The 27951-nt window shown below is 42.4% G+C and overlaps 1 protein-coding gene across 47 annotated transcripts in view; it reads right to left on the bottom strand.

Moving 5' to 3' along the window:
* LOC125688938 (E3 SUMO-protein ligase RanBP2-like) overlaps window positions 1–27951 on the bottom strand; it is a 180385-nt gene that overhangs the window by 9962 nt on the left and 142472 nt on the right. The window contains exons 1-20 of one of the 47 annotated variants that reach the window (XM_048935878.1): window positions 18767–19029; window positions 16220–16287; window positions 15619–15730; window positions 14723–14875; window positions 13852–14082; window positions 13326–13471; window positions 12366–12558; window positions 11770–11860; window positions 10861–11070; window positions 9602–9780; window positions 9339–9514; window positions 8915–9038; window positions 8382–8543; window positions 7843–7980; window positions 7609–7755; window positions 6934–7113; window positions 6765–6848; window positions 6328–6466; window positions 6061–6158; window positions 981–5544 (exon numbers count right to left, since the gene is read on the bottom strand). The exons of the other annotated variants lie outside the window; for them this stretch is intronic. Of the exons in view, the coding sequence (XP_048791835.1) occupies window positions 981–5544; window positions 6061–6158; window positions 6328–6466; window positions 6765–6848; window positions 6934–7113; window positions 7609–7755; window positions 7843–7980; window positions 8382–8543; window positions 8915–9038; window positions 9339–9514; window positions 9602–9780; window positions 10861–11070; window positions 11770–11860; window positions 12366–12558; window positions 13326–13471; window positions 13852–14082; window positions 14723–14875; window positions 15619–15730; window positions 16220–16287; window positions 18767–18841 (7270 nt within the window). The 5' untranslated portion in view covers window positions 18842–19029. Of the gene's footprint in view, window positions 1–980; window positions 5545–6060; window positions 6159–6327; window positions 6467–6764; window positions 6849–6933; window positions 7114–7608; window positions 7756–7842; window positions 7981–8381; window positions 8544–8914; window positions 9039–9338; window positions 9515–9601; window positions 9781–10860; window positions 11071–11769; window positions 11861–12365; window positions 12559–13325; window positions 13472–13851; window positions 14083–14722; window positions 14876–15618; window positions 15731–16219; window positions 16288–18766; window positions 19030–27951 lie in introns of those variants that run through there. 47 annotated transcript variants of the gene reach the window in all.

Here is a 27951-nt window from a genome sequence, read left to right as displayed (position 1 = left end):
GGCTAAAATTAAATCCTAGAAAATAAATGGCGTGGAGAGAAATGTTTAACTGAAATTTTCAAGGGGGTAAAACAAACCTTATTCCTATCCATGTTCTGGAAGCATTCCACAGTTACACATCACAGTAGGAAAACTCACATTGAATGCTATACAAGCTTACTCAACCCCTATGAATAAACTGCAGTCAACACCTCTAGCATCTCACTTAGTGTATTACAGTTAAGAAACAGTTTGCCTTCATACGACAGAGACTGCTATAGATATTAAAACGCACCATCTGGTGAAACAGCCCTGCAACTGTAGGAAGCAGAGCATGAAGTCCTCTATCAGTACAACGCCAGCAAATCCCTGTCATTGCACAAAGATACCTGAGCACATTACGGTGAACACATGGCAGCCACTGCTTCTGCAAGCTCAGCCTTCAGCTAGTATCAGAGCCTGTGTAACTGAGGATGTAATCACAGGATCTCTTTTCAAGCTAAGAAAAGCTACACTGTGCATCAGGAATTGCACAGACCATTCATGGAAGTCTTCAAGCAAAAGTACTGTGTGTAGTTTCAGAATACCCATCCACACAGCCATAGAGATAACTGAGTTTAAGCTTAAGCACAAGTGCTGTTCTATAGCTTACCAGTCAGAGCGAGGCCTGTGCACATACATTACCAGTTCAACTCAACAAATGCACTTTAAGCACTTAACCCTGACATTTTCAACACCTCATCAAGATTCCAAAATCCTACCGGCAATTCTCTCTCACTACAGAGTAACACCAAATCCTGTACAAGGCATGTTTGTATCTTTATGTGCAAATAACCTGGAACCTGAATATTCACTCAAGCTGAAAGTCTAGAATTTGAAGATTCACATATGGGCATTAGAACTGAAAGGAACTACATATTATTAAGACAGAAGAACTAACACAATGACTGGCATTAACGAGTTGCACACTTGAATAAGCTCCTTGTTCAGTTAACACTCACCTTTTTCCAGAATTTTAAATGAGAAGTTGGAGGGTCCATCTTGTGCTGAGGGAGCCACATTGGATGCCTTGCTGTCCGAAGGTTTCTGAGATGCACTGCAGCTTTTGGATGGTTCAGCTACTCCCACTTTTTTCTGTTCTGCTTTCTGAGATGCTGAAATATCATCTGTGCTTTTTCTTGGAGGATTAAAGCTGAATCCAAAGAGGGAACCGGTGGCTGAAGTATTTCCAAATGTGAATGTCTTTGACTTCTCATTACTGAAAATGCTCTTGACAGATTCAGATCCAAATACAAACTTTGGAGGAGAAACCACTGTTTTGGGTGGCGTTTCAGAGGTACTTCTCGATACCTCTAAAGCTTCTACAACAGTGTCAGAAGTATCATCACCATGGCTGAGGTCAGTTCTTTCCCTGGTAGTTTCTTCCAGTACAGCTACAGCGTTCTTACCACAAGGAGATTCTTTTGCTGTATTGGTACGAGAAACGTGAGGCGTTATCAATGTGCCTTTCTCTTGGGCTTGCTTTGCTTCATCAAAAGTTTGCTTAAACGAGTCTGCAACATCCTGCAGTTTGAACCGCACTGCCAGCAGCTCTACTTTCCTTTCCCCGTCTGCAAAATCGCATGCGGTCCACACCCATACTCTGTCAGATCCTTTCATTTGTTGCATATTCATATCTGGCGTTATTCTGTGGTTGGCACAGAGTTTTAGTACCTGATCCCTTCTCATTACTATACGTGCTTGTTTGCTGTCATAGTTCTGCAGTATCTTGATATCCCCAATACCTCTCTCCTTCCATTGGTTTGTGTCTTTATCGTATCTATAGAGTTTAGCTCTATGACTGAAGACAACTTGCTCATTTTCCTCGCCACTAGTCACTTCCACAAGGTCAGGCAGAGGTACTACAGGTTCGAAGTACTGCCCATCTCTCTCCTCCTCTTGAGTAAGATCAGAATCTTCATCCGTGCCCACAGATGTTCCACTCTGGTTCTGCTTGGCAGGAGATTTGGATGGACTCAAGGCAGATTTAAAGCTGAAATTGAAGCCTGCTGTAGACTCTCCAAATCTAAACAGATTTTTCCTTACAGGGCTGCTTGCAAGAGGTGATGCATACACAGAGCTACTTAAGCTGTCATCCAATGCTTCCTCACGCAGCTCACAGTTGCTCCACTCCACAGCAGGCCCAGTACCTTCAGCGTGTGGCTCTGTAACAGAATCAGAAGTGCCACCAGCACAGGCAGAGTTTACGTTTTCTTCTTCTGCTAGTTTAGTTTTGTCATCCGTCAGAAACGTTTTGAGATCTTTTAAGCCGGTCTTCATTTCTTCTGCTTTCTGTATAAGCTGAGCTGTCCTGCCCGTATCGACAAGTTTATGGGGTGTCTGCAGTGGTATATCTAGCAGTAGCTTCTGACACTCTTCAAACTTCTGTTTGAACTCCTCAGCCTGCTCTGGTGTTTTGAACTTCGCTGCCAGCTGTTCCAGCTTTGCATCGCCATCAGAGAAGTCACTGGCCATCCACATCCATGCTTTGTCTGAGCCCGACAGCTGTTTCAAGTTCATAGTTGTTGTGATCCAGTGATTTGCACATACCTTCAGTACCTGCTCGCGTCGCATGAGTATCCTTACTTTGCCATTCACTTCATTTTTAAGAATCTTCAGGTTGCCCACCCCACGTTCTTTCCACTGGCTTGTTTCTGGATCAAACCTGAATAGCTTCACTCTTTGGGAGTACAGCACTTTCTCATCCTCCTCTCCTGTAAACGGCTCTACTTTTTCAGGCATCTGAACTATCGGTTCAAAATGAATATCATCACTGTCCTCAGTCTTGTACACATCGTCATCCTTCTCACCAAGATCAGCAGAGGTGCTTGCTCTGTGACCAGTCTGAGAAACCTTTGAAGAAAACAGCTGTTCACCTGCACCTGAGAAGCCTTCAAAGTTAGGATCTTTTTTGCCAAACTGAAAGCCTTCACTGGGGGTACTTTTTGCAAGATCAGCAAAAGTAAAAGTGCTACTGCTGTTCTGGCCAAAAGTAAATTCACCCTTGTCCTTGTCTGCTGTTTCCTCAGATTGGAGTGTAACTCCACTACTTGAAGGCAGTTCATTTTTGTCTTTTTCGTCAATGTTTTTCAAGTCTGTTGTACACTCCTTGGGTGGATCATCTTTCTTACTAGTATTTTTATTGGATTCCTGGATGCCAAATTTAAATCCACCTGGAGGCACCAACACTGAAAAGTTGAATCCTTCCTTTGCAGGTTTTGCTTCAGCATCTCCAAGATTCTGAAATGTAAATGCTGGTGTTTTCCCTTGATCAGCATGACCAAACTTAAAGCTTTTTCCTAAGAATTCACACTTAAAACCCGTTCCCAGTTGTCCTCCAACAGGTTCAGATGATTTACTTTTCAAGTCGGAAGTCAACAATGAAACATCACTAGTAGGCTTACTAGATGGATTTGGTGTTTGGCAAGCTACACAAGCTGGTGAGGAACCTTCGTTCCTTACAAAACAAGTATTACAATCCCACTGTCCTTCCTTTTTAGCAAAAAGCTCTGCAAATGCATTCTTCTGAGGTTTACTTGCCTCAGTAGCAGATCCAAAGCTGGGAGCAGGAAGCGCCTGAACAGCAGATACTGGCACATGTGGTTGACCTTGAGAGTTAGGACTCTGACAAGAACGACAGTTTTCATCATTTGCTTCGTTCTGGGTGAGGCATACAGAGCAGTTCCACTGACCTTTCAGTGAAAAAGCAGTTCCCAAGTCATTCTGAGTGGTCTTTGGAGCATCTAGTCGTTCCAGTTTAAAGGAAAATTGTTGAGGAGATACTTCTGAATTAGTTTTGCTTGGATTCTGGCAGGCAACACATTTTGTGGCAGTGGGTTCATTTCTGACTGAACAGATACTACAGTCCCACTGACCTTCCTTTTTAGCAAAGGCAGATCCTAATTTGTCCTGTGTGGCACTACTGCTGGCTTTGAAACTTGCAGCAGATTCACTTACCGGGATGCCATGTGTGTCCCACACATCTGGATTTGGGCTTTGGCATGAGACACAGTTCTTAGCAGTTGCTTCGTTCGGAACTAAACATACTTTACACTCCCACTGATTCTTCTTCAAGGGAGACTGTCCAAATCCACCAGAGGAATAGGTTTGTATGGCTTCCTTTCCAAATGAAAAAGTGGCAGGGGCAGTTGACGTTGACGTAAAACTGCCTTTGCTGTCAGATTCGCTGGTCACACTATCTTTTGAGAACCGAAATACGGAGTTCAAGATCCCTAATGTTGACCCGCAAGATTCCTTGGTATCTTGACTTGTTGCCTCTTTAGCAGTTCCAGTGCTCCGAGTCAAGGATGCATCAGCACTTGATCCTGATGTTTTTAACATATTCTGACACTCCTCAAACTTACTTTTGAAAAGCATTGCTTCCTCTGGTGTTTTAAATCGAATTGCAAGCTGTTCTGGCTTTGGCAGCTCATCTGCATAATCTAAAGCATGCCATACAAATGATCTATCTGATCCAGCATTTGGAGTTAATTTCATATCAGTATTTATGTAGTGATTTGCACAGATTTTTAGTACTTGGTCCCTTCTCATTAAGAGACGGAATTTGCCAGATACTTTGTGTTTCAGTATTTTCACATTTCCAATACCTCTTTCTTTCCACTCTTTAGATTCTGCATCAAACCGGAACAGTTTAGCTCTGTTGCAGAAAAACTCTTCTTCATCTTCCTCGCCTGTCTTTACTTCAATCTTGTCAGGGAGTGGCACCACAGGTTCAAAATGAGGTCCATCATCATCCTCATCACCACCATGGGTGCTTCCTCCCTCTGTTTCATGACTTCTGTTGGCCAAGTCAGAATTTGAAGTCATAAATAATTGCTTGCTTGGTTCTTGGAAGTTAAACATTTCACTCTTCTCAAAAGACAGGTTTTTATGCACATTTTGTCCCACGCTGTCTGTAAGAGAGACACCTGAAGTATGCTTATTACTGAAACTGAAGACATTTCTTTGGCCACTTGCATGACTGTTAACTCCTTTTTGTTCAATGCACCTCTCATCTTGTAAAGGTTTGTCTGATGTTAAAAGCTTCAAAAGGCGTTCACTGCTGTTAAAAGCTCCATTAGCAGGCTGTGTGGCAGCTAAAGGAGAAGAAAAGGTGAAGTCCCCATCATTAGATTTGAAGTTAGTGTTGAATTTAAAGGTTGTCGGCTGAGGCGGCTTCGACCCTTCAGCTGCTCCCGGCTGCCCAAATTTAGCTTTTGAAAATTCTACCCCTTTGGATTCTGCAGGTTTTAAAGTCGTGGGTGCAACCGAAGGTTTTGTAAAATAGCCTGGTTCAGGTAGTGGTGGATTGGTGCTCGCCTGTGGAACACCGTAGTTGTAGTAATCATCGCCTCCACGAGGTGAAATGATTCCAGCAGCAGGAGCATCAAAACGCAAAGGTGTAGCATAGATGTCTTGAGGAAACACACCGGCACAAGTGTTCTGCAGAGGTGGGGTGTGGATCGGTTGTTGATAAGCATATATATGTTGCTGAGGTGCAAGTCTGTTCATGCCGTAGACAGGCGCCTGAAGAACAAACACAATCACTTCGTTGTGGAAAAGGAGAAAAAGGTCTCAGGCTGCTAAAGCCCACCCAACATGTACTCTTAATAACAAGGTGAGCTTTACAATTACATTTTGACTCTGTCTAAACTAAAATCGTATGTTCAAAACTTGAATGGTATCTGAAAACGTGGACTGAAGGGAAGCGTAAGCTGAATGGACTCATTATTGCTATTAGAAAACAAACAAAACAGAGTAAAAACCACCAAGTTCCCATGCTGTTTTGGGGAAAAGAACATCACAGACAGAGCAGAGAACATATATTCGGCACGTTAAAAACATTTGGCTGGCCGTTTCTCCCAAACCAAGCATCGCAAACATAGCTGATAATGGATCTTTCTGCCTGTCTCCAGCAGAGCTCAAGTTTACTAAATGCTACCTAGGGAACTGCAGTACTTCTATCCAACTACACCCAGAATCAAAACCAGTCATTCTCAATAAGTCAGTCGAAATTGCTTGAGCAGATACATTTGTCCTCACCTTTGTTGGTGTTACATTGGTTGCAGCAGTTCTTAGAAGATACTGTGAGTTATAAGCAGGTGACTGGCTATAGTACACAGATGGGCCAGTGGTAGCAACTGAAAATGAACACCAAGAAAAGAATTTATACCCAATTTGTGTTACTGATTTCAATTAACATCCCCCGAGGATCAGTTCTGCTCATTTGTCAAACAACATTGCAGAAAGATTTTAACAAGTCTTACTCGGTACAACTAAGTGTCTAATCAAAATTCAGCATCAACTTACCCGTTAAAGGAGCTTCATGAAGATTTTGTGCTCTCTGATAACCATCTGGCATAGGATCAGTTCCATAGCTTTCAGCAGGCCACCGATGAGATGATACACTTACGTTGGAACTGTTGAGTTTCATTTCCTGCATTTCATTCTATTCAAGAAGCGTTTCAGTTAAGAGAGTATAAACGTATTACCCAGCTATTTGAAGGAAACCTAAGGAATGATCCCTACTCCCCTGTTATTTAAAAGCATGCTCAAGGCCTGAGACAAAAAAAAAAGTTAACTGCTGCAATAAACCACCACCTGCCTATGGTGTACACAACTGAGATTGTTCCCTGAAGCCAGAAATAAAAAACCCAGAACCAAAGAGGACAAGAGCTAAGCTGAAGAAAGCAAAACTATCTGAACAGGCAGTCCTTAGAGGCATCACCACCTCCAAAGTTGTTTACCTTTAAAGCTTCCACTTGCTGACAGAGCATCTGAAGTAAGGACTTATGATCTTCTGCCCACTGAGGAAGAGTTTTAGGAGAAAACTGGAAAAAAACAAAGCTTATTATAGAACTTCAGTTTTTTTATACAAATGTAACACATCCCTAGAAGAGTAATTGGCTAATATACCTTGTAGGTACTAGTTGGTGAGAAAGATAATTTCTTAGGTGATGGAATGGAATGTTTTACTTCCAGATGTGCAGCTTGTGAGATGTTTCCAGAGGCAAAACTTTCCTCTTCATCATTCTCCCCAAGCTCCTGGCTCACTGCATTCAGCATTTCCGTTACAGTTTCCATAGATACTGGCAGCTAAAAATTTGAAACACAAGTCATGATTGCAATTCTTGATCTGAGGAAGAGACTGTGTTCTGATCTATGGCTGAACAGCACACAAGGCTTTCACTACAGAAATTCTAGGCTTTTTTTGTTGTTCTTTCCTTCGCAGGAAAGCCCTACATCTGTTACAATTAAGGTAAGAGGACAATTCCCACAAGCATTAATTCCAATTGGAAACTATCAACCTCACAAAGACAGTGAGCACAAGCTATTTGTTTACACAAAAGCCGTCATCTACAGAGAATCAAAAACATTTCATAATCCGATACCTTCACAGAACCTTCCCAGGATACACCACATACTGGAGTAAAGACATTTATTTGGCTTGATGAAACACCATAAGCCTAACTTGTCGTGAAGCAAAATCTGTTTGGAGAAGTCTGACTTGAAAGCAAATTGTCTCATTTTGCACCAGTAAGCTAAACCACTCCATCTCTCCAAACAAGATGTTAAGCAGGAATTACTTACTTTGTCAGCTACTGATGGATCAGAGGAGCTTTCATCGATGATCTTCATCAGGTAATGCTTTCTTTTAAGAAGATAGGTTTTGTGCTCTTCTTGTTCTTCTGGCAACATATCATCGCTCTCAATCTCCTCTGCCTTTCTTTGGCAAAGCTATGCAACAGCATATTGATTAATAAGAATTGGTCAGAATGCAAGCAAAAGAAAAGCATTTTCAGGTAATGCAATTTACAGACTTACTATGGCAAGATTCCAGTATGAAACCACGTTCTTAATAGCTTCAAATGCTAATAAAGCATCATCGGTTTTGCCTTCAACTGCGTCCAACATTGCAAATGCTATATGTGCCTCTTCTTCATAGGCTGCAACCTGAAAGACCTACAGCCAAAGCAAAAGACAACTCACACGTAATGTGTATGTGGACATTGGAACAGTCAGTAACTGTAAACATCTAGTAAGCAATCAGACAGGAGGAGGTTAATAATATTACTAGTTTTCCTGCGATACAGAAAAACAGCTTTTCCATAAAGCTGGTACTAAGGGAGTTCAGTGCCTTCCACTCTGATAGTTTTAAAGCTGAACAGTTCCACAGACAGATCCTACCAAATCTTAGCATTAGCAATACAATGACAAAAAAACAAACCCTAACAACACGCAAAACCAACCGAACCACAAAAAGAAAACAAGAAAAAAACACTATAAAAACCCACAACCAATTTACGTGTAAGATTGTGACATAAAACCCCTCTTACTCTCATCTTGGAATAATCAATCTGTACCTGAATGTCCACACTATGGAAATGGTTGAACAGAGGATCAGTAGGCTCAGGAATACTTTTGTGCTTTTTGATCATTTTCAAAGCAAGCAAAGTTTTCTTCCAGTAGTAGGCACTTCTTCCAATGTATTCTTTCTGGTCGTAGAAGGAGGTAAGGCTAGTGCCCTGTTGGAGAAATTGAAACTATTGCAGAAAATGCAAATAAAATGTTATTCACGCTTTTTTATTCATACTTCTTCTTCTCTGATGCAGTTGTTTTCTTGACAAGTTTCAAGAATTTTTCTCTGATGCTTGTGATGTATTTCAGGAAGTCACAGAAAGTAACACACAGGTAGAAAATACATCATTTTTAACTGCGTTGTTAAGAGAGTAGTGAGGGAGAGAAAACTTGTCAGATAAATTAGTTGCTCTAGTCCTCCTATCAAAATTAGCAGCAGCTCTCAATACTACATTCTCATCTGATTTTATTTGGCCAGTTCAGTTTGCAAAATTAGAGAAAAACAGATGGTACTTATTCACAAATAATCTTCACTTACTGTTTTTTGCAGGCTTCTTGCCCAGTGGATAATTAAGGCAGGCTGAAGGCCGTGTTTCTCCAGGGCTCGCAGAGTACTTAATCCATGCTGTACAAGAAGCTTCAGTCTTGTTGCTGAGTCTGGCCTGAATATTACAAGAAATATTCCTCAATTATTAGTCCCTCTCTTTTAATCTGTTCACACATTATTTCTTTGATGAATACAACAAGCAGTTTTAGTCCTAAGCTGGCCATTGACAAATACAATACTAGAAACGTAAAGCCCGTTTTTGGAAAGTTCTTAAGCATCTCACCCCTACAGCACCAAACCTTTAATGCTCAAACTACGTCAAACAAAAGGAACTCGTTTTACACAACCTATGGGAATCAATTCAGAAGCTGTCTACAAGTTTGGTTCAAGTGTTTCCAAACTGAAGAAGCCTTACGTTGTTTTTTTCTGCATCAGAGTACGAACTGCATCCCACCAGGATCTCTGCTTCTCAGTATAGTACTGTTTGCACAGCAGCAATGGTAAGAATGGAGGCTGATGTGTGCCGTAGTGAGTATTAAACTTCTCTTGCAATTGTAAGTTGCTGGTGAACACCATTCCAAGTAAAAAAACCTGTTTGTGTAAGAATAAACAAACAAAGTATTAGGTACCCAAAATCTTGCATTTAAATGCATTGAAGAACTGGGAAAGTTTACTTACTTCAAGGTCCAGCAGGCAGATGGATTCAGGAGCATCTGTTTCAAGCCTTGATGTTTCTTGCGGCAAGTGAAAAAGCTGTTTTAATACTTTGCGCAGCGGGAATAACGCTGACATAGAATTCCACTGCAAGCCAAGCCAAACAAGGTGCTGGAGACTGCCACTGTGCATTCGAACAGCACCTGTGCAAAAACAAAGGTTGTAAGATGCTAGGATCTGCGTCCTAGTTAGGAAGACCTGCATCTGAAAGCTGGGTTTCATTACAAGAGAAGGAGCTCTGAATATTTCTCCCATGGAAGGGCTTCCCCAGCAACCTCCTCCCACCTGTTTGCCTCTGTCTAACAAGCTGGAGCTAAGAATGTTCAAGTAAGATGTAGCATTCTTCAACTGATTCCTGCTCCGGTTTATATTATATAAATAACTTTAAAAAAACAACCCAACAATAATATCTATTTCATAAAAGTGCACAAGCAAAGTATATTAATACTTCACCTTTTCTGTCAAAGCAAAAAAATGGAGATAATATAATACTTCTCTAATGGGGTTAATCTTTAGCCTATGTGCAATAAATGTTTGTTTTTCTTTTTTAATTTTGTACTTAAAACCATGATGAACAAACTTCTTCAGAGAGACCATAATAGCATAAACTTTTATTTTAATATGTAAAATACATATATATTCAACAAGAGAAAGGCCATAAGCCTTATTGCTTTGCACTCTGATCGGTAGTTTTAGTTTGAATAGTCTACATATATTTTTGACCACTAATAGCTAAGTAGAAGACTACTAGCATTCTACTCTTGTTACACCCAAATTCAAAGCAAGCCCTCATCGTCAAGTTCAGCTTAAAAACAGAAAGATTTCACTAGCTCACAACTCCTCCTGGAATTATTTCATTTTTATGGAACCCTTTACTGTAACCTGTATTCACAGATTACACATGAAGAAGTATGTGCCTTCCTATTAGCACTTACAAGTGTACAAACACGAAAAGCTAAACAGGCAGCTTCAACTAGAAATGAATCAGAACAGACCAGAAGACAACAGTGTGGAAGCAGGAAGTATGTGAGAAATTCTTCAGAACCTGGCATGATGATACTGCCTCTCAGCTACAGCTGAAAGTGAAACCTTACAAATCACTCTCTGATGAGAGCAACGATGAGCAGCTATTACAGACACTTGTCTTTTGTTGCCAATGATGCATTTGTACAAGAACCTCTAACGCAGTCGTGTTCATATTGAGTTTCAGTAACATCTCTTACCAATATCATATTTACTCAGTTCTCCTTGAACTGGTGCTTGTGTACTGACATTTCCCACATCATCTGTGCCAAGGAAAGATCTCTCTCTAGAAGCTCCACTCCCAAACAGGCTTTCAAACAACGTAAATAAACCACTTTTGTTTGCAAAAGATTCCACAATCTCTTTCAAAAAGTCTTCCTTGCCGTGGCTTAAGTTCAGCAACATGTGACCTAGGAAACACAATGTCACAGAAGAACACTCAACAATATTTGATGCAGTGGGCTGCTTTTGCTACCTGAGGCTGGGAAGCAGGATTTCCCCTTATGATATTTATGATATATCTAAGTTACACTCTCCCTATAATTAAGCCAGTGTTTTAGTATATGGGCTGACAGCAGTCCCAAAGCATTTTAAAATCCAGTTTGCCAAAATTACTATGTACTTTTATTACAATGAGCACTACAGTGGTCTTCAAAATAAGTAGCTGTCAATCTCATCTATTCAGGATGAATTCAGCCTGATGCCTGGTGTTTTCTTTGTTTTCATCTAGGGCACAAAAGACAGCAAAGACTGAAAAAGACTGCCTCTGCTTTCAAAACAAAACAAAACAGCAGCAAACCTGTTGCAACCAAGAAGGGAACAAAAGTGACAGAGAAAGAGCAATATTTTCTTTTGTACTTGGGACCAGCACTGCTTGCAAATAGACATTAAAAATTAAATTCTATCTTAATGTCCTGGAGATAAAAAGTCCATTACACGTCAGGATTAAGCTGCTGTTTTGCTTTTCATACGTAGCCAAAATATACAAAGTTTTATAGCATATTTCAAGACACCAAACGTGTTCTTTAACAAGACATTAACTCTGAAATCAACTACTCATAAAACTAAAATGGAACTATGCAACATTTGTAATTATTAATTTTTATTACCAGACTGGCTCTTTCGGTCACAGGCCAACATTTCCAGCATGTCTTGCCCAGCAGGATCTCCTTTTATTAGTTTGGACTTTGGTTTAGGTACCTGTGGAAGAAAGAATTGTTACAGCTTCTTCACAACAAAAAGGCAATCACTGCAGTTAGCCTCAGAAGTTACAAAACAAGGTTGTTTCTTTCCTGAACAAGACACTAGGTGAGTCATCAACCAACTGCAAATACCTTCAAGAGCACACAAGCTTGATCCAGCTCTGCTATCTATGCAGTAAGTGTGTGAGAGCTACTCAGGTCATCCCCCTCTCTCCCACACCAATAACCCTGATATCAGTTATTTTAGCTGCTTACAGAAAAGGGCATACCCTGCAGGAAATACACTCCTAAGAGTCATTTTACTTCTGACAAGTGAAACAGTTGAAGAGACACCTTCTGCACATCAGTTGAAATCTTTTAAAGAATTGTGGAAGAGGAAGATTTGGTGAGGAGACAGCCTTAAAAACAGCAGTTCATCTTTGGAATACAGGTGTTCAATGCATGTACAGCGAGAGCGTTCAAGAACCGCAACAACTACAAGCACAAACTGAACAGTGACTTACATAGAAACTTTTCAGATAACACAATGCTGCAAGTTCACATGCATCTCTCCACTGCGCCTCACTGCTCTGGGCCATTTTCAGTAGGAAAGTTCCAGCATGCATGTAGAAGTGTCCTTTCATCTCAAGGAAGGTACGAGACAGCTCATCAGGTCCATTCACATATGGTTTCACAGAGTGAAGCACACGGTCAAAACTAGAATGGAGACAAAATTCATTTTCAGCAAAGCCCTGATAAAATCTATTGCGTGCTTCAGGCCAGTGTTATTTAGCCATGAATGGAGTGACTTGATAATTCAACTGCTACTGCCATCTCTGTAGCTTAAACCTGAGTTGCACAAGAGCAGGACAACAGTCTTGAGCTCCTAGAGCTCTGAACACTGTTTATTGAAGTGAAATCAATAGGAGTCAGTACAAAAGAGAAAGTAATGGAAATAAAGGAACACAAATCTTAAAATAAATGGCTACAAACATTGTTTCGTACTATTCCAGCTGTGGCACACATGACACAGTCTGAAGTCAGCTGGATTAGCTGACCCTATCAGTTTTCCCTCAAGGAGAATGCAGGTGGCTTCCTATCTCCCATTTATACTAGACACGGGAAATTGTTCGTTGTTTCAGTATGTGTTGTATTGACTTGACCAGGACAAAGCTGACCCACAAGTGCCTGTGAAATGTAAACCAGCTGAAGTCAAGAACAACACTCTCATGCTGCAGTGAAAAAAGATAACTGGCACAGACTATCACTCAGCCGTCTCTAAGGCTTGTAGCTCAGGCAGACACATGGCTTGGAGATCAAGCCTAGTAACATTTTTTCTCTGTGGCTACTACAGAGGAACTCCCCTCCAATTCACAAAATGGCTACTCAGTGAAAATTATGTCTGCTGGATGTTCTGTGACCCAGAAAACAAATACTCAATTTCTTTTTTTTTTTTTAAAAAAACAGAAAAGTTAAAACGATACCTTTCAAGTGCCTCTCTGCTTTCTCGAACATCTCTGGAAGCAAGTGTCATTTTAACAAAGCTAGCATAGGCCAGCAGATGATCTTTCTTGATAGCTCTCCAATTATTCTTATCAGATTCCAAGTCTCGAACTGATTCAAGGTATTCCTAAAGAATAAAGTTCATCAGAGAATAAGGAACCACCCTCCTCCTAGGAAGGCAAGAGCTTCTCCAGAACACGTTGCTCCATAATCCAGTTTCCCAGGTGAGACATTAACATACTCTTCAGCAGCAAAAGTCCACAAACGATTTGCCTGAGCAATTTCCTCCCTGACAGAGCTGCTGTATCTAACTTAGTACTTCAGCTAGAAACTAAACAATTCCATAAGATTTAAGAAAATCCCAAGTAAATCACTGGGTCTGGCAAACATCACAGTTGAAGGAATTAAGTCACTTGAGCATTAGCTGCCACTGTAACGTTACTAAGAGAATAACACCAGTTTCAAGGGTATGGGAGATGATGGCAGGATCAAAATATGATTCAATACCTCAAATGTCTTTATGACACATGAACACCATTCCAAGCTTGAGTCTACTGGTATTTTCTTCTCTGCCTCCTGACAATGAAGCACAGCATCTCTTAACCTATTATTTGAACGGTAGAGAGCAACCAGTCTGATGTTCAGGTAGATATCATCTGGTCTCGCATAGAGTTCTGTCTGAATCATATCAAAGAGCTGATTCCATCCATCTTCACCTTTATGTTCCAGTAACTGCTCCTATTAAATACAAAGGCAACATGTTCACATTTCATTCTCCACGAGAGCCTTTTCAGCAGCTACATCACCTGTTTTCTCACTGCCACTACAGACTACATTACTCAAACTACTCTGAAAAGCTGTTGAGGCCTAGAGTGTTTTACAACATTTCATAAGTGGAAAAAAAAAACCAAACCACTTTAGAGTTTGCATCACATAGATGCTAAGTAAGATGCTAAGTTAAGATCATCAAATCATTTGGTTCAAAGATGGCACACCTTGATACAGAACAGGCTAAAAAAAAAAAAAAAAAAAACAAAATACAAAAAGCCCAGCAAACACCACACACAAAACCCCAAAGCACAAGCCTCCCAACACTTCCATTTCATTGCTGTTGCACTACAGAAAACTAATGCCTGCACAAAAGTGAGATAGTATGACTGAAAGCATTTACACAGTAATTGGGAATAACAGCATCTCCTACATTCTACAGCTTTTAATTCAAATAAAAAAACCCTAGAAAGCAGTGTAGTCTCATAATAGAGGCAATATTAATCTAATCTTGACTTCTTGGATACTATTACTAACATGGTTTTCCCATCAGTTACAGAAACTGCAGTTTCTACTAGGCACAGAACAGAGATTAGAAGTTGGAATTTACCTTCAGTCTGTAAGCAGCAGGACTCCCAGGGAAGAGCCTGGCAGCTTTCTCAACCCAGTACTTGGCTCTTCCATCAGTGATGTTGTTACTACACAGCAACTCTGCAATCTTCAGCACAAGATCTTTCTGCATTGGATTCAGCTCCACAGAACGCTGGATTTCCCATGCACAAACACAAGAAAAAAGCTTACTGGTAACTTGATCTTGCAGTCCATACAGAACAAGAAAGAAAATATGGCCCCCAATAAACAGACCCAGCAAGTCAAGTTAGAACTATCAGTAAGTATTTTCTCACTACTTTCAGAAAAGTCTCCTTTTTGAAAGGCCACCCTTGGTTTCTAACACCCAGACAACTGCTGGAATCCAGAACACCACAAGAGAAATAATGCCAAAACAGCTCCTCTGCCTCTACCACCAGCTGCTGCTCTACTCAGACCACTGGACCAGGAGTATCTCTAGTCTAACCTAATGTGGAGGCTTCTGAAAAATCAGAATTAAGTCAGGAAGACTGACAGTACTCCACTGAGTGGCAACAAGACTTTTATGCATATCCTCTCCCTCCCCAAAGCCCAAATAACGAAACGTTGACTGGATTTCACATTGATACACTTGCCTAATCAAAACTGTGTTTGCCCTGTCCCCTCTACCTCTGAGGAAACAAACAAACAGAAAGCCCACCACCATCAAAAAACAAACTGTGCAACTGAGAAACACTCTCAGTCCAGTCTTTCAGTAGCAGCTGCATTACTGCTGTTACCATAATCCCTACTACAGAATTCTACAGGGGTCACAGATTCTTCGTCCAGTGGGAAGAAAATCAGAGCAGGCAGCACAAAGATCAAGTCCATTTCAGATGGAATAAAGCAGGACATCAGGGAGGTGAGGGAAGTGCTTACCTTGTAACACCCAAAAGCTTTTTCTATGTTATCCTGAGCTTCATAAATCTGTCCCAGAAACCTGTGAGCTTTGGGATCTCTCTCTTGGACACTGAGATAAGTAGAAATATATCTACAGAGTAAATTAAAAAACAAAACAAAAACAAAACAGAAGGATCAGTACTGCTCAGTAATACAAGACCCCCCACAGCCTGTAGCTAATGTGGGAATGTAATCTGTCATACAGGACATCCATCCATATTTAGTTCTAGGTGCAAGATCTAGACCTTCAAGTAAGGAACAACATTATCTCTACATGTACAGATTCTACATATTTGCCTGCAAGTACTGGCCTTTATTAAATAAAGCAGTAGTTCACAGAAACTGCACGAAGGCCGTAACACAGTGGCATAAAAGACATTCCAGCCAGGTGAGTTCTTACAGCACACTATGACTACCCATCCTTTAGGCTGCTCTTTTAGGCAGGTTTAAACGGCATCCAATTCTCCCATTCACTGCTACCTCAGAACAGCATGAGAATGGTTTTGATTTCTCCGCTCCACTTCACTTAGCTTTTCTATCACATGTTAAAGAACAGAACAACATACGTAACATTTATTACCTTTTAGCAAGTTCATATTCTTTTATCTCAAAATACAGCTTAGCAAAAAGGAATCCTTTCAACGATCTCTGAAGGAAAGAAAACAGGACAGGTACATTTTAGATATACAGTACTGCTGAAGTAATTGAACAGGGAGACCTTTCTTTTCAGGGATGCATCATATTTCTAACAGTTTCTTCATAGTTACCAGCTCCAGTTCACTCCTCCTATTCAGGGCTTTGTTTGTGAAAGATACAGGATTAAGAAAATAATGTTTTTTCCCCAATAACTGGCATAGGCTTCTACCAAAGCAAAACTGGGGTTACTGGCATTTCATAAATACTTCCGACTAAACAGAGAAGAAGAATGGGGCCAGCTACAGATCAGCTTTTTTTCTTGCAATGTATCTACGTTGCAGAAGAAAACAGATGCCACAAATTAAGAGTCCAGCTCCTCCTGTTCATGCTTCTGTCACCTTCATCTCTTGCCCGTCCTCTTTTTTTTTTTTTTAATCTTCACTTTTATTTCCTTGTTCTGCCCTTCAGTCAATACCTGTGGAGAGGTATGTTTCACCTTTCACTCACAGAGTCCTCAAGATCAAGTTCACTTGGACTGATAACATCAGCACTAAATTACTGCACTGAAGAAACTTTTTTTTTTACCTGTGTGAATGAGCTCGAGAACTAGGAAGTCATGAGCAAAAACTGCATGGTAAACATGAACCAGGAGACAAACCTAAAACCTGGGGTCCACGTATCACTGCCACAGTAGCCTCTGTTTGAGAATCAGGAATCAGGAACTAGTTACACCTAGGACTCCAGATGTGAAACAAACTTCTACAATCTAAAGACACTTGAATTTAGTCTCCTATCCCCTCCCTACCCCCAGGTTACTCCTGAAAAATTTTTACACGTGGATTCAAAGGAACACCAGTCTCCTACTTTTTAGTCTGTATTTTGAAGTAAAACATGGATACACTGACATGCACAGAGTGCAATCATGCGAGACATCTCCTTGGAAACAGGGTTGGAAAGAAACTTCAAAATAAATGCTTACAGCCTCGTACAACCCTCCTCTCCAAAATCAACACCCCAGAAAAACCAGTAACTACTTCCATCACTGACTGTGCTATACAGCCAGTTACAAGCATCACTGAAAAGATGAAACCAAACCCGCAGCACTTGGCCTTGAGCACTACTAAAGGAGAGGCAATATCTTTTCGTTGAGCTCCACAAGAATACCAACACTGTTGAAGATTATCTCCAAATTTAGCAGCGATACATTCAACATTGTGCAGCCTAAACAGCATCAAAATCAACCAAACAAAGTGAAGGGACAACTCCACTGCTGTTGAAGAAGATCAAAATGAGGACTCATGCAGGCCTTACACTCACATCAAGGCCCTGCTGCATCACAGTGTGCATTCACATTACACAACTGCTGAATATTCCACGTCTGCAATAAAACCAATTCAAAGCAGCAGAGCGGGACCTTTCCGGATGAAACTGCTCCTATGAACCTCATCAGTCAGCTCACCATGACCTGCACACCATTTTCCAGCTATCAGGGAATCGTCTGGCTGCCCAGTTACTAACGCACAGCAGCAAAGCTATTTCCCCCACCACTCCCTCTCTTATTACTGACGTTTCACAACGCTGTCACACAGATGAGAATAACAGCCACACAACACACCAAAGAAATTCAGAAGCTTAACAGTATGCATTCCCTATTTGGGTTCCTCAAGAGAGGAAAGTCTGGAAGCTCAGGAACTCTCGCAAGACCTCATTGTGGCTTTCCAGTACTTGAAGGGAGCATATAAACAGGAGGGGGAATAGATAGTGATAGGACAAGGGGGAATGGTTTTAAGCGGAGACAGGGGAGATTTAGGTTCGATATTAGGAAGAAGTTTTTCCACACAGAAGGTGGTGACGCACTGGAACAGGTTGCCCATGGAGACTGTGGATGCCCCATCCCTGGAGGCATTCAAGGCCAGGCTCCATGTGGCTCTAGGCAGCCTGGTGATCCTGCACATAGCAGGGGGGTTGAAACTAGATGATCATGGTGGCCCTTTCCAACCCACGCCATTCTATTCCCACAGAACAGGATGGATCCGTATTTCACCACGCCGCTGCGCTCCTTCGGAAGTTACCGAGGGCTCACCAGTTTTAAGAGCCGCGCAGCGGTAGCAAACCACGCTTCCAAGGAAGTATATCCGCGGCCTCCCTCCCTCGGCTTCGACTCCCCACCCACACGACTCCACGAGCCCCTCAGCAAGCTCTGACTCACCAGCGCTCCCGGCAGGGGGAACGCCACGACCCCCCCGCCCCGTACCCGAGGGATGAGGCAGCAAAGCGCCGCCCGGCCGGGCAGCCCAGCGCCTTTCCCGCGCACCGGGCCCGCCGGCCCCCGACGGCCATCCCGGGCCCCGGCAAAGCCCGAAACCACCCCTCGGGCCCGGCACCCGCGTGACGAGTGGAAGGACGGGGCGGACGGGGAGCGGAACACACCGCGGCCCGGGCAGGCCTCGGGAGCGCCGCCGGCGGTGCCGGCCGGGCCCCAAGCACTCACCTCTCTAGGAGAGGAGGCGGCGGCCTGCACGGAAGCGACGTATCTCTCCACCTCGGGCTTCGTGCGTCGTAGCATGGCGCCGAGCCCGGCCGTCCGGCCGGCACTCCTCGTCGGGAACCGCGCCGAGCCTCACCAGGAGAAAGAGCAAGCGGCGGAAGGCCGGCACTCGTACGCTACGCAAGTTCCCGCTCCACACACGCCGCAACGCCCTCCGCTGCCGATCGCGGCGACGCGCGACGTCACAGTCCCGGCGTGGGGCGGTGCACGCGCCGAACGCGCGCATGCGCAGTGTGAGCGGCTGGTGCGCGGTTGGTTGTCGCGGCGGCGGGAATCTGAATTACGGAGCGTTACGCCGCTCGGCGCGGGCTTCCGCTCGGCGCGCCGCCGGTGCCGTCCTCAGCCTGTCCGCCCTCGAGCGGTCTTAGGAAACAGCGCCGTGTGAGGCCGTGCTGAGGTGTTTTCCTCACCTGTAAGGCCGTGCTGCGTCACCGCGAATGTCAGCGTCACCCGCCAGCCATCGATCAGGCTTTATTGTTCGGATTCATAGACGACGAGCTTTGAGCTCTGGGTTCCAGGCACCGCGAGTAGCAGAAATACTTGGTTTCTGTCCGAAGCAGCTTGTAAGATGGCGAGATGCGCCAACCCAGGAGACGGGGCTTAAAAAGCGATGTTCTGAGTTTTGTGGTTCTGAGCACCGGCGCCGCCCCGTGCTTTAGCTCCTGCCAGGGAGTCCTGGCTGCTGCTCACTGGAGGGGCTGATCTGTTTTTCTGCCGGTTCTAAGCAAAGTGGGGCCACCAAGCTGCAAGTTGGTGAAGTCTCATTCATGGGGAGAGAATCACAAATGCACCCCGCCCAGCATTGCTAAGCCCTAAGGCTGCTGCTGTACCCAAGAAACACTGACTACCTTGATAGGAACTGAGCACAGGGCTTGCAGCTGCCAGAGGCAGAAAGGCTTTAGGCGCAGGTCCTTCCTCCTGCAGGTACCTCCCCGGGCTTTCTAAAGTGCTCTGTTAGAGTGCCAGTATTATGGGATAATTGTAGTACATAGATTTTCATTAAAGTTGATGTATTACGAAATCTGTGCATTGTTCTGCCTTAATCTAGCTGGGGGTATTCATGAATCTGGTCACCTTTTCCCTCCTCTTATGGTGGGATGTGACAGTGCCACATCTACAGTTGTTGAACATCTCCAGGAACAGTGACTGCATCTCCTCCCTGGCAGCCTGTGCCATTGCTTCACCACTGTTGCTGAGGATGAATTTTTAATAATATCCAATCTGAACCTCCCGTGGTGCAATTTGAGGCCATTCCCTCTCATCCTATCTCTGGGAGGCCAATCCTTACCTCGCCACAACCTCCTTTCGGTTCATCACCTTATCAGGAGAGTGATAAGGTCTCCCCTGAGCATCCTCTTTTCCAGACTGAACAACCCCAGTTCCCTCAGCTGCTCCCTGTAAAACTTGTGCTCCAGACCCTTCACAGCTTCGTTGTCTTTCTCTGAACACACTGCAGGGTCTTTCTTGTCATAAAATCAGCCTCAAAGCACGTACATCTATGTGAAGTATTTACAGTACTGACAGGCCAGGAAGTGAACTTCAGCACCAGACCTGTAATTGTCCAGGCTGCCTAATTGCTAGCTCACTCCCTGGCTCTGTTTTGCACTTCTTTTAATTAATGCTCTTGATGACAATATCCATGGTTATTACTTCAATGACAGTTTACTCCAAAGACAGCTGCTGAGTGAGCAGCGTGAATTTGAGCAACATTCCACTGGGGAAACAAGAATACAGACAAAAAACTTCATCATGAAGGTCATTAAATACTGGAACTGTTGCCCACAGAGGCCTGTGAAATCACCTCTTCCTTGGAGATGCTCAGAACTTGGCTAGGTAAAACTTTTAGTACTGATGAAGCTTTGAAAGTCACACTTGCCTGGAGCAGATGTTTGGACTACCTGACAGTCCCTTCCTTCTGAAATCTTTATGGGATGCAACAGGCTTTGAAGCCCCAAGACAGCCTTGATGCTATTTGTGGGGTCTGAAACACACACCTGTGTTAATGGCACAGAAACCACTGCCTTGCTGCTACTGCACATCGTGTTCACTAACACTAACTTGAAGAAACAGCAGAAAACATTGTGTTAGGGCCCCAGGACTGCCACAGAGCCCAGGGGAGACTGATGGCTACACACTGTGAGTGAGGTGTGGATGTAACCTTGCGAGGCAGAGCTTACTGTGCAGCCTCAAGTTAGGGATTGTTCCCAGCTCCCTCAGCAGTAAGGCTGTGCATATGGTCAGCATAATGTGGAAAAGCAAAACAAAACAAACACACTTGAACTGAGTTACAGTGTAAAGGAATCATTGTTGAGTATTGATGGGCTGAATCCATGTCACAGTCCAAAATCTCAACAGTGTTACTATTACGCTTCTTACATACGTCTTTTTTTGGGGGGAAATTTTCAGTCATGAACACAGCAATGACTGCATTCTGCTACTGAAGTGTTATTGCATGGGATAACTGTATATAACCACGAAGTAAAAAATACCCTACCTAGCACTAAATGGCAAGTCTGGGATGAAAGTTACACTACAGTGAAAAGAGTAGAGAGCAAAATCTGGGAGGAAGATGTGCTTTTGAACTTCCTTTCTTTCAGAAAACCTGGTGACAGTGCCAATCAGAAAATATCCAGAAGAATCCAGCTGTTGGTTATGAAACAAATGATAATTTATTTTTTAAACCTAAAAACTAAAGTGCATTTCTAGGACAGGCAGATGTCTCCTCTAAGTCAGGACAGTAAAAGAGTTTTACACAGATAGTCACAGGTAGAAGCATAGTGAAGGAAGGCTGCCTAGATGCTTTTCCACCCATCTCAAGTACTCACATAAAAGAGGTGATACAGGTTTTAATAACATTAGCCTTTATTGATGACACTGGAAAGATGTTCTAAAGCATTTGTTTTTCCATAAACAGGAAAGAAAATTTTGCTTGCTATGAAGTAATGATATAAAAATTGTGTTTCTAATATGAAAAAAAAAAAAAAGGTTTGCATACTTGATAACAGTACCATCAAGAATTCCTAAGTAATGGTATTTTTGACAGAAAAGGGAAGAGCAAACTTTCATGGACAGAAGTCAATAGTATAAAGCAAGCACAAGCACACTGCAGTGAATTCTGAGGATTTGTGAGCACAGTTCTTGAAGATGGCTGAAGAAACAGATCCCAGTAGGATCAAACTTCACATATTTACACTCACAGTGTAAAAGTAATATTGCCAGTTAACTCAAATACGCATTTTCATTGCTGTTCCAGAAGTCAGGGAAGCCTAGAAGCTAAACTTCAACCTCAGGTGTTCACACCCAAAGCAAAGTTCCTCTTGCATCCTGGATAATTAAGGCAAATTCTGTTATCTTTTGAAAATACCTCATACAGAGTTTCTGCACAAAAATAAGGAATAAAAATAAAACTATAGATATATATTGAATGGAACACTGTTACATATGGCCCGGCAGAATAAGGCACCAAAAGTAAATCAAAGGCAAGAGCTTATATAAAAGTGAATGTGTTATTCTGAATGGAATACAGCAAAATTCAAGTAGATCTGAGTATACTTGTTTCTTGCAGTGGGAATTAGACTTCATACAGACATTTCATGCTAAGGCTGATGCACAGAGATTCAGCGTGTAAGTACAAACTATGGAAGCAGGTCATTTGTACAGTGACTGTGTTTAGAAAGGCGCTACTTTTCAAACCACCTTCAACAAGGCTCCTCAGTGGGACTATTGGACCTGAAATCTAAGCATTATTTTTCCGGGAAATGAGGTCTGTTTGGTTTCTTGCCCAGGCCACGGGGAATTTTGTATGCATGCTTCATTTGCATACTGATATTTTCATTACTATAAATTTGCATATTGATATTTTCATTACTATAAATGACACTGCATGCCCATAACGTTGGGCCTGTTTGCACAATGTGCTTTTGCAGGTACTCACAAGCATATTTTCTCAATCTAAAATTCCTCAGAGATTACTGTGCTCAATGGCCCTCTTGTGTGGGTGCATTATCAGGGTCAGAAACCTCTCAGGTGAGCTGACAGAAGCGTGGTCTGTTTATCAACAAATCTGTATTTGTACGTGTACTCACAGAGAGAATGGAGCATTTCAAGATGAAAGGCACGCATTGTAATCTGTTGTCTGATTACAGCCTCAGAGTCCCTCCCAAGTAACAGATACAACATTTTCATAAGGAAAGGGGAGAGCACAAGAAGTCTTCACTTCCTTCCCACAGTTTCAGCTAATTTCTTCAGTCTTTTCTTCAGCTCTAGAGGAAACTTCTCATAGCACTTTTTGCAGACAGGCTTCATATCAAACTCCACAAATTTATTTCTAAAATGACATAGCAAGAAAACAAAGTCTTAGTGGAAGGGATCCTGAAGAAAATAAAGGGTGTATTAAATGCATGCAGACAAAAAAATGCAACTGCACTTTATACACATGTATGAAACTACTTTCAGAAGCTCATACACATTGCAGACCGTGACTGAAATACTCTGAGTGAGTGATGCCCCATTTATAACTGTGTCTCTGAAAAAATCTTTCAAACTCAGCTGTATTGCTAAGCAAACAGAGCTTAAAAGAATAACATAACAGTATTTCAAGTTGCAGTTTTGTGAAAAATATTTGGCTGTGAGCCATGAACGCATGCAAAAACGTTAAGTAAAAGCATCCGTAGCACTGACCAAAGAAGAAAGGAGCACAGGTGGTGGTGAGAAGAAAAACAGTTTACAAACAGATGGGCTTTTTCTTTTTCTGCTTCTCTTTCTCCTTCGCTTCACGTTCCCGTTTGGCAAGGCGTCGCTTAAATTCATCTGGCATTTTCTCATAGCAGTGTTTGCAGACAGGTTTTAGATCAATTTCAACAAACTTATCTCTTCAGAGTGAAAGGCGGAAAAAATAAAGGACGAAAAAGGACAAGAATTAAGAAGACTGAACTGAAGGAAGAACGGAACAGGCAGCTGAAAGAGATGTAAATCAGTAAACAGAGCAAGAAGGCGGCACAGGCACATTGTCTCAGTGTTGTTCAGACGGCTTTTGTACTGTAACAGTTAAACCTACAGCAACATCCAGTATTGTAAAGAGAACCACTGACATGTTGTGAAGGCATCACACCTATCGACTGACTTACTTGAGCGTTAACTTAGTGTTGCAGGTTGAACAAGCAAAACAGTTCACACACCATGCCTTATTCAGAGCAGATACAACTAGAGCAAGGGAAAAAAAAAAGAGTACATCATTAGCATTACCAAAAAAAGGAACAGTTAAGCTCAAATGTTTGTGAAATGTGAAAAACAATCATTTGAATCTTGTAGCAAGCATTAAGGTCTGCAGCAATAACGAGGCAAGACCTGGAAGGCACACCTGATTGTTGCACAGTGGGACTCAAGCAATGATAAAGCTGTCTCGCAGAGGGCACGCAGCTCTGCTTTGGAGAGGAAGTGTCTTCTCTTTGTTCTGTACCTCAATTTTCAGTTACTCCTCTCTTTCAGTATACCTTGGCACCTTTCCCTGCCAAATGTTGCTTCTGTTTCCAACCATAGATCAAGGATTCTGACTAAGGCTCTAAAGTTCCATGTGGAGCTCTTGGAACTGGTCCAGAGGAAGGGCACTAAAATGATCAGGGGGCTGAAGCACCTCTCCCATGAAGAAAGGTTGAGGGAACTGGGCTTGTTCAGCTGGAGAAGAGAAGGCTCTGGGGAGACCTCATTGTGGCCTGCCTATATTTGAAGGGAGTGTATAAATAGGAAAGGGAACGGCTTTTTACGAGGGTGGATAGTGATAGGACAAGGGGGAATGGTTTTAAGCTGAGACGGGGGAGGTTTAAGTTAGATATTAGGAGGAAGTTTTTCACACAGAGGGTGGTGACACACTGGAACAGGTTGCCCAAGGAGGCTGTGGATGCCCCATCCCTGGAAGCATTCAAGGCCAGGCTGGATGTGGCTCTGGGCAGCCTGGTCTGCTGGTTGGTGACCCTGCACATAGCAGGGGGTTGAAACCAGATGATCATGGTGGTCCTTTTCAACCCAGGCCATTCTAAGATGCTACAATTCTATGACTCAGGACAATGTTCTTTTCTTACATTTTGTCAGCAGCAAACAGAACCAGAACTTTGTAAAGCCAAACTTCTTTTCCCACACTATGGGGCAAGCACATCCACACATGCTTACATTCCTTCTGCTGCTTGCCAACATAATACCAGTCAAAGCAAAGTCTGCTTACAAGAGATCTCAATCAATAATGCAGTCTCTTAAAAAACTGCTGCCACAAGAGTTTGTTTCACCAGACAGAGAGGAGAAACAAAACTGGATACTCATCATTTGTGACAGCAGTGTCAAATTTGTGTGTAGAAATGAAAGAAGAAATGTAGAATAATTGAGGATGCACAATGAAGATAATTACTACTTTATATTCAGTTCAGTGATTGAAATGTACAATATCGAGAGTCAGATGATATGGCATGACATGACAGCACACAGAGATGTGAAGATCAGACAAGGCTGCAGTTACTCATTCACGCCAAGCCCCAGTTCTCTTCATTCAGGATCTCAGTGCAGAGGACAGTGCTTCTGGATTGTTGTTCTGCAGGTGGAGTCCAGTCCCAAAGTGTGGGGAAAGCACATTTCTGGAATGTAGGTCTCACCCTATATTTACATGGCTGTGAACTACTTTAGGGCTCCTTTCATGTAGCAGAGGCTTCCTCCCACTTCGAGAATGGCTTTGGCTTAGGTGAGGCTAAGATGTGTTACAGTGTTTACTTCAGGCAGGTGTAGCTAGGAACAAAATAACGTGACTGCACGTGGAATGATTTGCCTTATGGCATTTTATCATTGATGATAGTCCAAAAAGCTACAAAACAATCACTCCTCCTCAAAATTAAGGCGCTTCCAGTTATGGCTTCCCAGATCTGTTCAGGTACAATTCCCTCCTGGTTCTGTGAAATTATTATCAGCCTCTATTTTCAAAAGACAGGTGCCTGTGACAGATAGGTGAATATCTCCAGGAACCAAACTGAAACAATGGAAGGCAGGCACTTAAAAACAAAAAAATCCCTCACAAAGTCCACCTCAATTGTTCAGTATCTAAATATTTTTCCAAATCTATGTCATGATCCCTAAATTCACTCGAGGAGATGCCTATGTGGTCATTGTCACAGTTGTACGGGTCCCTTTTGAAAGCTGGTGGGGACAGGAAGCCTCCTGTGCATCTCTCAACATCCCTGGCCTTTGGTTGTTACTAAAAGGTTTCCAGCTGACCACAGTTCTCTTCAGCTCCTGTTTGATCTTCCATCATCATGAAACACCTGCTGTAAGGTCTTCTTCCCCTTTGGCCTCTGACTAATCACATCTATTTGAGTTTCTGATAGAGAGAATGCTTCTTTGTGCTTTAATGGGAGCAGTGAGGGATTCAACAAAGGACCTTCCTTCCACTTTTAGAAAGAACTTTCATCAAAACGTAACATTGAGAAAAAAGCTAGAGAACTGCTTACCATCTCCTTCAATCACACGATTGCAGTGGAAACATACATCACCAAACAGCTGAAGAGGAAGGAGAAGCAATGAATTTTTCATGTCATGATTTTATTGACAGTAATTTCTCAACTGCATTTCAATCGCTTTCCTGTTTATTTCAGTTTAAATAAAGGAGAACGATGGCAAGTCTGATTTTGGGTTTCAATTCAATCTTGCATCATCTGATCATCAAAAGTCTTTACAATATTAAAGATGAAAACATTTCCTTACATCTCCTTGACCCTCTACAAATATGGTTTTGTTTTGCTGTTTCCCTAATGCTGAACGTTTGAAATTCAGCAATGAAGAGTCACACACACACTTTTAGTAACCCTCCAGCTGAACATCTGTACATCCCTTCAACACACAGCTCCTGCCCGGTGTACGTTCTTGCTCTATCATGACTGCAATGCTATTGCTAACAATGTCATGGCATTTATTGTCTGCAGGGATGCCAGCAATATTTCAATCACCTGCCCTTCGTCACTGACAGATTTAGGATCCATCTGTAATTAGCAGATGCCTTACAACTCCCACCTGTAATCCTCCCTTATTTATCCAAGCAAAGATGTGTACGTGACACCTTGCACTTGGCTGCCACAGAAGAAAGGTCCATCCATTATGGTGCTGGACTGCACAATCAAGGGAGGCTGGAGGCAAACGGTGCAACTCCATGCATCTCTTCTTTAAATGCAAGTGGTCACTAGGTGGTGCCCTCTGACAAATTTTGCCTTTGTTGGTCTTCAGCAAGTGGATGGAAGAGCTGCTTGATGCAGTCTATCTTAACACACAGTCAACTCAGAATTGCAGCTGTAAGGAAGGCCACCCTACACAAAGGCTTTGTGTTAAACCACAGCTCCTGAGTGGCAAATGGTCTTTATGTTCTTGGGAAAACCTGAGTGTCATCAGCTGCTCTGATCTTAGAGGTGTGTAAAAGCTTGGAACGGCTCAACATAAGAAACCCTAAGCTTGAAGAACAACTAGATTCTGATTAGCCCAGCTTTCCTTTATGAATTACCCACTGTTTTCTTTTTTCAGTGCAAAACTTACCTATAGAGAAACCCATATAAGCTGCCTGCAGTGGAACACCTACCAGTTAACTTTATACTCACAGGTGATCATAAGAAAACAATCTCTCTCACTTTCCATCTCCCATTAATAAAATCTGTTGGTGAGTTTAAAAATTGCAGTTTTCAAAAGCATGCAACCTTACCTGATTGTAGTGGGTTTCACAGTAGGCCAGGCCTTTTCTCTCGTAGTGACGATGACCCAGGAATGGCTTCTCACATTTTGCACAAACGAAATGCTATGAAGAAAATTAGGGATTGATTTTGGATTTCTTGTGAATAATGGTGGGTTTTTTTGAGAAAGCAAACCAACAATCCCTACTGAACAGGACCAAAGCCTTCTGAGTCACTGTGCCATCTTGAAAATAAGAATTACCACTTGCTTTGTGCTTTACATCACTAAAATAACATTCCTTTTGCTGTCTTTTAACATTTCAACCCAAAACTTCCAAAAAAGAAAAAAAAATGCCCTGAGGTGGTTCTGATATGTTATTAATGACAGAATAAAGTGAGATCAAATAATTTTCACCACTGTTGCATCTTGTGAAGAAAGCA

Source organism: Lagopus muta, chromosome 1 (genome assembly GCF_023343835.1).
Source record: "Lagopus muta isolate bLagMut1 chromosome 1, bLagMut1 primary, whole genome shotgun sequence".
NCBI classification, from domain to species: Eukaryota; Metazoa; Chordata; class Aves; order Galliformes; family Phasianidae; genus Lagopus; species Lagopus muta.
The sequence above is the reverse complement of the archived record's forward strand: the minus strand, read 5'-3'. Positions and strand labels throughout refer to the sequence as shown.